The sequence below is a fragment of the Nicotiana tabacum genome, chromosome 5 (genome assembly GCF_000715075.1).
Source record: "Nicotiana tabacum cultivar K326 chromosome 5, ASM71507v2, whole genome shotgun sequence".
NCBI classification, from domain to species: domain Eukaryota; kingdom Viridiplantae; phylum Streptophyta; class Magnoliopsida; order Solanales; family Solanaceae; genus Nicotiana; species Nicotiana tabacum.
The window spans coordinates 81034959-81046977 of NC_134084.1; the positions used below are offsets into that span (position 1 = coordinate 81034959).

Here is a 12019-nt window from a genome sequence, read left to right on the forward strand (position 1 = left end):
AAAAATAAATGTGCAGGGGGATCTCCGAAGGTACCACCTTATAGTCCCAAAAGTAAACACATAGCTCGAAATCGATGGAAACAACAATTAACAACAAGAACTCTATAGTTAAGACTGATACAAATCAAGGAAAAATAGGAATTCAGCGAGCATGCTGCACAGATTTCAAATAAGCATTTAATACATGTAGGCATGTGATATTAGGCTAAAGAGGATAACTACATATGCTGGTATAACTCAATTAAGATGTAGTAGGTTACTACTCAGTAAAAACCAGATTTTACAATAATTAGCCCGTGTACGCACTCGTCACCTTGTGTACACGACACTCACATATCACAGAAGTATCATAACAGTACCAAATTCTAAGGGGATTTCCCCCACACAAGGTTAGGCAAGCCATTTACCTCGAACCAAGCTCAATCAATCAGTAAGAATGCCTTTCCACGATTTTTCGACTCCGAATGACCCAAATCTAGTAAAAAATAATTACATAATATAAATATAACTATAAGAAACTAATCTAATTAATGAAATCAAGGCTTTAGCTAGAAATTAAAAAATCGCCCTAAAAAGTTGACCCGAACCCATATCTCAAAATCAGGTAAAAGTCACAAAATACGAACACCCATTCAACCACGAGTTCACTCCTACCAAAATTACTCAAATCCGATACCAAAATCTCAATCAAAACCCCAAAATTTGGTCGAAAAAGTTTTCAACTTTCCCCCAATTTTCTCAACCCAAATCCTTAATTAAATGATAAAATTAATGATATATAAGTGGAATATAATCATAAATGAATTAATAATAATTACCCAATAGCTTCCTCTGAAAATCCCTCAAATTATTGTCTAAATCCGAGCTCTCAAAGTCCTAAAGTGAAAATGAAATCAAACCCTCGTAATTTCCCCTTTTCTGCCCAATGATCTCGCACCTGCGGATCCCTAGTCGCACCTGCGAAAATTCCATCGCAGGTGCGGACTTGACTTAACATACCTGGGTCCGCTTCTGCGATCAAATGGCCTCACTTGCGAGTGCGCACATGCGGACTAATGTCTGCTTCTGCGAAATCCTCACAAAGCTCGCCCTCCGCTTCTGCGATCATCCCTCCGCAGGAGCGGCTCTGCTTCTGCGGTCCTTTTGTCGTACCTGTGGCCACTGGCTACCTAGACCAGGGCTGCATCTACGAGCTTCCTTCCGTACGTGCGTGTCCGCACCTACGGCCAACCTCACCGCATATGCGATGACACCAGAAGTTGGAAAACTTCAGCAATTCTCGCAAGTCCAAAATGAATCCGAAAATGATCCAAAATACACCCGAGGCCCCCGTGACCTCAATCAAATATACCAATAAGTCCTAAAACACCATACGAACTTAGTCAAGCCCTCAAATCACATCAAACGACAACGAAAATACGAATCACAGTCCAATTCAAAGTTAATGAACTTTGAAACTTCAAACTTCTACAGTCGATGTCGAAACCTATCACATCACGTTTGATTGACCTCAAATTGTGCACACAAGTCATATTCGACATCACGGACCTACTCCAACTTCCAGAATGACAATCCGACCCCGATATCAAAAAGTTCACTTCCGGTCAAACTTTCTAGAAATTCAACTTTCACCATATCAAGCCTAATTCAGCTATAGACCTCCAAATTATAATCCGGATACGCTCTTAAGTCCAAAATCACCAACGGAGCTAACAGAACCGACTAAACTCTATTCCAGATCCGCCTTCCAACTACGGTCAAAATCCTAGGACTTAAGCTTCCATTTTAGGGACTAAGTGTCCTAAATAACTCTGAAACCAAAAACAAAACCTCCCTGCAAGTCACATATGCATAAAGAGATACGGAAAAGTAGTAAATAAGGGATCAGAGATATTACTCTCAAAACAACTGGCCTGGTCGTTACATAAATTGAGAAGACATAAGATCCAATTTTTAAATTGATATTAGTTGACAAATGATTACAAAATCATAATAGAAATATTTCTAATTAATCTTGTTTGTGTCTTGTCGAATGAACTTGAGAATAGCTTTTGAAAATTATTTTCAGAAAAAATCTTAAATCTTTAAGGGTTATGTGTTTTTACTAAAACTAAAAAGGAAGCAAGATATTGTGAAATTGAATTGATAAAATTATAAAATCAGAATAATATTTAAGGTGAATACTATTTTATTGAGTTAGCTATATATGATTAATATTCATTAATTTCAGAAGTTTATACTTTATTTTATAATTCAAACACAATTTTAAAATGTAAATATTTTTACAAAAAAAATTACTTATTAAGATGCAAAGCTCATGCAATGCACATACACTAAGACTTGAGAGATCAGATAATACAAAATTACATATTCTCATTTTTTAGGACTTTAAAATGAATTATATATAAAAAATAAAATATTTAAAATGTATATACACTCAATGAATTTAATAATTTTTCATAGTAATTATTCATCATATTAGGTTTTTGTATTTTAGAAATGCCTTTTTTGCCCATTTCTACAAAGTTATATAAATTATAAACTCTCTTTTTTATTTCAATAACTAAAACCTCAATACATGGGTAACATTGAAACCTTTAAAGGAAGATAAATTGAGAAGATATAAGATTCAATTTTAAATTGATGTTAATTGACAAATGATTACAAAATCATAATAGAAATATAGCTAATTAATCTTGTTTGTGTCTTATCGAATGAACTTGAGAATAGCTTTTGAAAAATATTTTCAGAAAAAATTTTAAATTATTAAGGGCTATGTGTTTTTACTAAAACTAAAAGGGAAGCAAGATAACTTGTGAAATTGAATTGATAAAATTAGAATAATATTTAAAGTGAATATTATTTTATTGAGTTAGTTATATATGATTAATATTCATCAATTTCAGAAGTTTATACTTTATTTTATGATTCAAACACAATTTAAAAATATAATTTTTTTACAATAAAAACTACTCACTGAGATGGAAAGCACGTGCAATGCCCATACGCTAAAACTAGTGCATTGATAAGCCTAATGTCACACTAGTTTGTGTGCATCTTTATTATAGGTATCACTTATTTTCTACCAGCATAGATATCAAATAACCTAATTTTTTTCGTCTATACTAAGATTAAACCCTGATTTCTTAAATATTATATATATATATATATATATATATATATATATATATATATATATTATTGATAGAATATAGTCACAACTTTAGGTGCATAAAAGAGTAACTTTTTTTTATTAACATATTTTTGATGATATGTGTATATAAGAGTTTGTTTGGATGGTTGTTACATATTTTATTGTATCGTATTGTTACTTTAAATATAATGTTTATTTTAATTGCTATTTAAATTTTATTGTATCGTATCGTTAAATCCATCGTTACGTAACGTCGAAAAGTGTCACTTTATATAACAACAGAATTGGTGTAGTGGCGTCGTTACCTTATTTTCTTCTTCTCATTTTGTCCTTCTTTATTATTAAATAATCATATTTCATCATTTACCCTATTTTTTTATATAAAAATTCTATTTCGTATCCTATTTTTTCTTAGTAATGTTGCAAGTTTATTCTTTATATTTTTTGGTGTGTGACATCATGAAACGACGACAAACAATACAATCTATCCAAATATTGTATTTATTAAACAATACAATATAATACAATACAATACGATACATTATGAAACGATATGTAATATTACCAAAAAAAATAAGACATGTAGCAACTATCCAAACAAGCTATAAGTAAACAAAGTGTGTATCAGATTTTATACAAAATGGTATATAGTTAAAATCTAGATTAAAAAATATTTTAAATCACAAATTTCTATAATCAAAAAATTCTGTAACTCTTTTTTTAACTCTTTAAATGATAAAAGTGCCATTTTAAAGTAAAATTACTACTCCTACTATTTAAAAAAAAAAAAAAAAACGAAAACGCCAAAAAAAAAAAAAGAAAGAAGGAAAAGGAAAAGCTAGAAGACCTGGACATACTTTTTTTTTCCTCCTTCCTCAAGCTCGAAACCAACAGGTCTCCCTGCCGCCTTCACATGCTCAACACCCCTTCTAAACCTCCAAATAGAAAAAATTATTTTAGCTAAATTCCCATCTGGGTCTCTGTCAAATTTGCAAATTCTGTATCTGCTTTTGTTCCCTGGAAACCCCAAAATTCTATTTTTGAGAATTAAATCTTTTACATTTATCAATTTTTGCTAGGATTGACAGCAATTGAAAGAATTTTTATGATTAGTTGGTTGGAATGGTGAATAATTTGGAGGAAGGCGGAAAGAATCCATCAGAAGTTTCTAGAAGGTCATGGGGGCCCACTACTACTGTTTCGGGTCAATCGGTTTCAACCAGTGGCAGTGTTGGGTCTCCATCGGCCGTGGCAACTCCTGGGAGTGAGAACACTTTCGTTAGGCTAAACAACCTTGATATTCATGCTGATGATGCTGCATCTCAAGGGGCTGCTGCGTGAGTCTTTTTTTTCCTTCTGTTTAATTGTATCGTTATTTATTGCTTTGTTTCTATAAAGAAAAATGTCGTGTTTGTTGCTTAATTGTTATTAAGAAAAATGATAGTGTCTTTATCGCATGTACTTTATGAAGATAGAACTCTACTTAGTGCAGAGGCTTATCCAACATATAAATATTCTGTATGTATGTAGAAAATTCAAAGAAAGAATACAACAACTATGACGCATTCAGTTTGGCTATATGAATCCTCAGTGACCACAGCGGATCCAGAATTTAAACTTTGGGTTCAAACTTTCAGATTTTTAGCATTGAATCCATTATGCTTTTAAAGTTACGAGTTCATACCTGCTATTTGTTGCAAGCTTAGCGGAATTTTACATTTAAGTTTATGCTCCACGTTGAAAGGACCGGGTTCAATGAACCCAATAGCGTAACTGCGGATCCGCCCCTGACTAGCCACATTATCCATTTAAACTCATCTACAATGAAGCTTGTGTGAGCTTGCGCATATTGCAGTCTCAAGTCTGGATAAAAGAGGAGGATCGTGGTGGACTGACAGCTAACGTAAAACTAGCAAAATTCATGATGAATCCTCACATTAGAAAATTTAAAGAAAAATGTTTACAATATTTTATTTGATGAAGTAAAGTGGGAAAATGTTAAAGATATTTATAGTGGCGCACCGCGTTTAAATCACGGATTCACCTAGCATTCTGTCATTCTCACTAGTTTGTTTGATAGGTAAAATAAGTACTTTTCTAGAGGAGCTATTGTAAATTGTAGGTACCTGCCACCTGGTGGAATAGTTGAAGTGCGTGCGAGCTAGCCAGGATACCACCATCATAAAAAAACTATAGTAAATTGCTGAACCTTTAATTAGCGGAACTTGCATTAACTAATTTTCTTGAGTTTAAGAAGCATGGACATGGCTTAAAGACTGAGCTAAGGAATGACGTGGACACGTGGAAGTTGATAATGCTAAAACATTATGAGAAATACATGGGAAAAAGTAATAGATATAGGTGTCAAAAAGTTTATAGGAATTCATCGCATAGTGATAGAGGATATGACATTCGACTTCGTAGCATTGGATCTGTGACCATGCAAGCCTCGTGCTATTGGGTTGTTGCAGACAGTTATTTTTATGTAAACCTGTTAGAGTATTTGCTATTAAGGTGGTGGTCCTACTGTGTTTGGCAAAATTTGGCCTTTATATTGTCTAAGAAACAATAAATGTTCATTGTTGTGGTTTAGGCATCATAGGTGGTGATGTTACACGCTTACATTGTTCTTCTTATTTTGATGATTTGCTAGATTACAGTGTCATTATGTGGTTAAACATGGAAATCGCAAATGAGTTGCTAAAATGTATGCCTTTTTCTCTCAGAATAATGATTCCTTACATTTACTTAAGCTTTACTTACCAGAAGTTCTTATTAGTAACAGGAAAAAGAAAAGAGGTCAGCGTGCAACAGGAGGGGACAAGAGTGGTAGAGGACTCAGACAGTTTAGCATGAAAGGTTTTTGCTTTAAATCAGTTTTCATCTTCTTTTGTGTATTACTTTGTATAAATGTCTAAACTTTTCCAGCGGTTGGATTGCTTTTATCTCACACATCATTTGTTTCTTGTGCGTTGCAAGCATCTCTTGCTTGAGCTCTGGTATCAGAGCTTCCTACTAATAACTAAGTTATTACTTTTTCCTACAGTTTGTGAGAAAGTGGAAAGCAAAGGAAGAACTACTTACAATGAGGTCAGTTGGCTTGAGAAAATTCATAATGTTACTCAATGTTAGATGATTTTTTAAAAAACTATGATATTTCCTTTCATCTGTATCTTTGTTTCACAAATGCATGCTATGATTCAGTAAACCCAATTTAATAGTTGTTGTCCCTATTCTATTATATATTCTTTTTCCCTTCTAGTCTGTATGATGTGTTTGTGGATGTCCAAATTAGATTTTTCATTATGATGACTCTGATGTATGATGATGTTTAGTATCTGGTTCTGACAGCACCTGTTGCAAATTGAGCAAACTACAAAAAGGATATGCTAAACTTCTATATCTATTTTTAGATGACATTTTTTATCTGAAACTTCCATCCTTTCTAAATTGTATCATGCTAGGATCTTTTTACTAGTGTAATATCATGCTATCATCATATGAAAGTCGGACTTAGTCCCATATTGATTCTTGAGACAATCTGTGGTATCAAAAGACCCCATCTCTAAGACTTCTTAACTGAGAAACGTGCCATGTTAGGTGGAGGTACTGTAGTCTGTATGTCAAGTTTCTTTCTTTTGGTTGATATAATAGGGCATTTTGGAGGTTCAATGGTCCTGTGTTTTTTTAACCCTGAAAACATTGTGTCCTTTTTCCTTGTTTGCTTTTTGACACTTCACTTTTCTTTTTGTAAGGCTTTTTATTCTGCTACAGCAAATGATAGGAGATGTTATCTTTGTAATGTACAATAGAATTAATAGTAACTTTTGCTAAATTTCAAAAAAGGGTGCAAGTAGTTAAATCTCAGTCATTGAAAAGTTGACTAAGTAGTGAATAAATGGGTGGATGGCCCTGTTTCCCGTATTGGCAGCTTGTCACTTAAGAGAAGCTTGTTTTCTAGAATTTTCATTGTTTTGTGTGCCTCTATCCTAGTTCCACTTTCTGGCAGTCGGTTATCTCTACATCACGCGATTGATGGAATACTACTACAACAATAACAACGCCTTAGTCCCAAATAAGTTGTGGTCAGACTTGATTGATGGAATGCTTTTTTTTTTCTTTTTTTCTGTGAGAATGTTTGTAATTTGTTGACCAGAGGGACAATCTAGTTAATTGCTATTGGGTGTGCATGCCTGGCACGCGTTGGTGTCTGAAGACATTTGCTTGGGAAGGAAAGTGGTTCCCTATCATGTGATGTTGAGATGTGGAGTTGAGATCCTTTTGTCGCTTATGAGAGAACTTCAGATTTCCTAATTAATGATTTTAACCTCCTCCAATTACCTTCCTATCTCTAATATCTTTGAAGTAAGATGTACTCCCTCCGTCCCAATTTATGTGTCATACCTTCCTTTTTAGAACGTCCCAAAAAGAATACTTCCTTATTTTGAAACAATTTAACTTTAAATTCCTACTTTAGCCTTAATAAAATAATTTGCGGCCACACAAATATATATGGCTTGTTTTAGACCACAGATTTCAAAAGTCTTCCTTTCTTAAACTCCGTGCCAAGTCAAACACCACCTCATAAAATTGGGACGGAGGTAGTACTGGTTATTACTCTGGGATGTTTCATTAAATGGCTTTTGGGTAAAATAATATCTCACAAGAGCATAGAATTTATGGTCTTTCTTCTGTAAAACTATTGATGAGGTTGTTTTGTGTTCAGGATTAATATTATTCCTAATCATTCTCATTGCTTGAGCATTAAGAGGTGGATTATCTGTTCTGCGCATTGAATTTATCAAATAATAGTGCAAGCCTTTTCTTGATAAATTTACTATCAAAGTTATCAGTTATTCTTCAAGAAGTTGCTGCATAGACTTCATCTCAGGGAAAAAAAAGATCTTAGGGAAAGTAACTCTTGACTTCATAATATCTTCCTTGGGACAAGCCATTTGGCTGCATCAGACAATACGAGGGTAGTTATACTTCTGTTGGCTTCTACTGACGTATTTGCACTATGGTTGTGAAACTTGTATTTTTTATAGTTTACCACGGCTGATTTCTGCTTTCTTCATTCTCCTGTGTTGAACGATTTGTTTTTCAAGGGATTTCTAAACTCAGAAGTTAATGTCTTGGGCAGGTTGCAGATGAACTTGTAGCTGAGTTTTCTGATCCTACCAATGGTCATGAATCTTCAGATCAGGTTTATCTCTATTCTCCTGGCTCATAAAATTTTGAACGTCCTTGTTTTCAACAATGAAATCAGTTTGAACCTTTTATGGTTGACAGCGACAATATGATGAGAAAAACATCAGACGACGAGTCTACGATGCTCTGAACGTACTTATGGCTATGGATATCATTTCCAAAGATAAAAAGGAAATACAGTGGAAGGGTTTACCACGAACTGATGCAAATGATATTGAGGAGCTAAAGGTTTGATTTTAAATTTGTCTATTTCGTATTTACCCCTCTTTCTCTTTCTTCTTTTTATCAAATTGGACAAGCCATCAATTTTGGCACACATCTGTTCATCTAATGTTCAATTTAATCTCATATTTATTTTAACTGCAGGCCGAGCGTCTTAGCTTGAGAAATAGGATTGAAAAGAAAGCAGCCTATTTAGAAGAACTAGAAGAACAAGTATGAATTCTCTATGAGCACTATCTTAGTTCAATGCTGATGATAAGTTTGATAGTCTTTCACTATGCTGATATGCAATGATATCTTTGTTTGTATTCCTTATTCTTCTTTTTACTAAAGCGTTTTCCTTTGGAAAGTATGTAGGGCTTCAAAACCTCATAAAACGCAATAAGCAGTTATATGGCTCAGGCAATGCTCCTAGTGGTGGTGTGGCTTTACCATTTATTCTAGTGCAGGTAAATGCTCAACAATCATCTATTGTTGTTATTGGTCATTGTATAGCAAATAAATAAATATCTGATGATACAAGTCATTGCATTCTTTAATATGTCATCTCGTGATTTCTTTTGTTGGAAATAGTTTAAGGCTACAAGTGAGGCAAGTAAGCTTGTGGCAACCTAAGCTGTCCTCCAACTTGTCTTAGCTGCACTTGAGCTTAAGTAAATCCCAGCAATTGATTGCTCTTCATCTACATCATTAAAACCCTTACTAATTAAAATTGGAAGGATAACTTTTTTATAAGGATGAGAAGACATTATGACCAGATATAGAATACCTCTGGTCTCTGAAAGAGAAGAAAAGAAGAGAGGGTTTCCCTATTTGTAATTTCTTTTCCCAAGATCACGCCCGTATGCACGCACAGAAAACATGTAGAATGTATCCAATAAGATTAGTTTAGTTAATGAAACTGTTTAAAGAGTTATAAAATTAGTCTTAAATGAGTAGAGTTTTTGTCCGTCAAGAAGAATAAGCACCTATCCAGACAATTTTGATTAAAGCTTGGGAGGAAGATGAGCCGAGGGTCATCGGAAACAGCCTCTCTATCTCTATAAGGTAGGGGTAAGGTCTGCGTACACACTACTCTCCCCAGACCCCATTTACGGGATCAAACTGGGTTTGTTGTTGTTGTTGTTTTCTTGGGAGGAAGATGAGCTTCTGTTTATATTCTTACATATTGAGTTTACAGTCACAAATTATTTAAAAGTAGAAGGAAAATAAAAACTTTTGTAGTTAAGTTAGATCCATGATATCCATGTTCTATTCTATTAGTTTCATTTCTGTGTATTTGCAGGCCTCATTTTGACTTGGCAACTAGTAATAGGCTCAATAGAAGTTTTGGGATTTAACAAGTTAGTTTCGTCTTTTTTAGGAATACAAAGGAAATAAAAGCATTGAAAACAGGCTCCATATAACTTGTGTTGATAGAGTGTGGTAGGACTTCCTTTTATGGAAAATAGTGTTCTCAGATGACTAAATAATGAAGTGGACGTTTACTGCAAAAGTAGAGATTAGAAAGCCTGGTACTTCTGTGAGATTTTGTTTATGAATTGATCAGTCACTTGTCCAATACCCATCCTGAACTTATGATGGAGCTTTTCGAATAGCACTTTATTTTCTTTTACTAAACTTGGGCTCATGATGGTTAATGCTCATGCTGGAATTGCGTTTTCCAATCTGTGAAACCTTAGCTGCGCTTATGGGCATGGGTGGAGCTAAGGAGCTAAAAGGTTACGTACGGGTTTGGCTGAACCCAACAGCTTTAGTCCCAGCCCTGTATTTGTATAAGAAATTCACTATGTATGTACAAAAGTTAAATTCAGAACCCATCTACTAACACTTGATATCACTATCTTAGAATTTAGAACTCATATAGTTCAAATCCTAACTCCGCCGCTGCTTATTATGTTCTACTTTTGAATCTAGTACAAAGGACTGAAGGAGGCATCTGTCCCCAATATTCAACTTTTCCCCTTTGCACATTTTTGGTTAAGCCCCTATCTTATTGCCATGCACAAAAAGGAAATCATAATGTTGGGAATATGGCACCTTTGCTTTTTTGCCAATGCTATCATGCATCGTATTATATCTTGCGTGCATATGTAAATTCCAACAATAGAATCGAAAAGAAGATATGGATTATAGTGTTCCTGTCTTAGCATTTTGTTGTTTTCATGCTTTTTATGTTTCTTTTGGTGCTGTAGACTCGGCCTCATGCTACAGTCGAAGTGGAAATATCAGAAGATATGCAGCTAGTGCATTTCGACTTCAACAGGTTAGTATCCTCTGAATGTGTGGGCTATTTTGAGTTCAATGAGAGTGTGGATGACTCGGCTGAGTCATATAAACAAGATATACATACTTCTGACACCAACTTGAAGTAATAAACTTTTGACTTACCAAAAGAAGAAAATTATTCGGTCAGTTCTGGGTGGCTTGAGCTCATACGTTTCTTACAATGTCAAATCCTGTCTTATCCATTAGTTCGACTGATTATGGTTTATCAATCTCAGCACACCATTCGAGCTGCATGATGATAATTATGTCCTCAAAGCAATGAAATTTTGCGGAAGGCAAAAGACTGATGTTGTTGCACAGAATATATCTGCTGATGGAGCTGAAGGTTCCAGTTCCAGTTTGGCCAACATGTTCCAGCATCAAATCTCTCATACATCAGTGTCAAACACACCCGGTAGGCGTCCAACTCCAACCTCACCTCCTCTCCCTGGAATACTAAAGGCCCGCATCAAGCATGAGCATTAGTCTGCTGGCTTCTTTCTTGATCAATTACTAAACTCATTATCTCATCATACCTGTATATTAAGTAGTAGAATTTATTAACTGGAAGCATGCTCCTCCGTCCATTGATACTTCTGTAGCTCCTTGTGTTCTTATCTGGAGAGCAGTATTAGTATTAGATTTTTGTTTTTTGCTTTGTTAACATTTAGTGGATCTCCAGTTATGATGACTTCTTTGGTATCTGTTATTTGCTTTATCAAATTAATTTCTTTTCTAGCAAATGAGTCATAATAATATATATATGGGTTGGGTTTTAAACGGGAAGCCTGTACCTGCACTTTCATTTAACTGTTTTCAGAACACAAAGCCCCCAAGGGCACACAAGGGTGTGACGAGAAATTTTATTTTGGGTGAGACTCACCCAACAATGACAAGTGTGTTTAATTTGTGGGGTGAAATTGGATTAGTTTAAATAAATGGGTTTGAGAACCATACCATTGCACCCAGTGACCGAAGTCAGAAATTTTAAAATTTGATATTTTATAAATATACAATGTAATTTTTCGGCAAAATTGACCACCCTTAAGGGAATGTAGCTTCGCCCGTGGCTGCACCCATAGTTTGCTTGTTATCATGCTAGGAATTGACCACCCCTTAAGGGAATGTAGCTTTGCCCGCGGCTGCGCCCATAGTTTGCTTACG

At 34.7% G+C, this 12019-nt stretch overlaps 1 protein-coding gene across 2 annotated transcripts; it reads left to right on the forward strand.

Moving 5' to 3' along the window:
* The first annotated feature begins 4002 nt into the window (after positions 1-4002).
* Positions 4003-11556, forward strand: LOC107770785 (transcription factor-like protein DPB). 2 transcript variants are annotated; one of them, XM_016590115.2, is made up of 9 exons: positions 4003-4491; positions 5940-6013; positions 6201-6244; positions 8298-8360; positions 8447-8593; positions 8732-8800; positions 8938-9036; positions 10783-10853; positions 11092-11556. In XM_016590115.2, exons 1-9 carry the CDS (start codon positions 4277-4279, stop codon positions 11339-11341), a joined length of 1032 nt encoding a protein of 343 aa, XP_016445601.1. In that variant the 5' UTR covers positions 4003-4276; the 3' UTR covers positions 11342-11556. The 2 variants fall into 2 exon arrangements, with proteins under 2 accessions (XP_016445601.1, XP_016445600.1); XM_016590114.2 differs by having other exon boundaries at positions 4032-4491; positions 5934-6013.
* The last annotated feature ends 463 nt before the right edge of the window (positions 11557-12019 follow it).

Coding starts and splice junctions, on each gene's coding strand:
- LOC107770785 (XM_016590114.2), top strand. CDS start 4,277: ATGGTGAATAATTTGGAGGAAGGCGGAAAGAATCCATCAGAAGTTTCT. Junction 4,492..5,933: donor GCATCTCAAGGGGCTGCTGC/GTGAGTCTTTTT, acceptor AGTTCTTATTAG/TAACAGGAAAAAGAAAAGAG. Junction 10,854..11,091: donor GTGCATTTCGACTTCAACAG/GTTAGTATCCTC, acceptor TATCAATCTCAG/CACACCATTCGAGCTGCATG.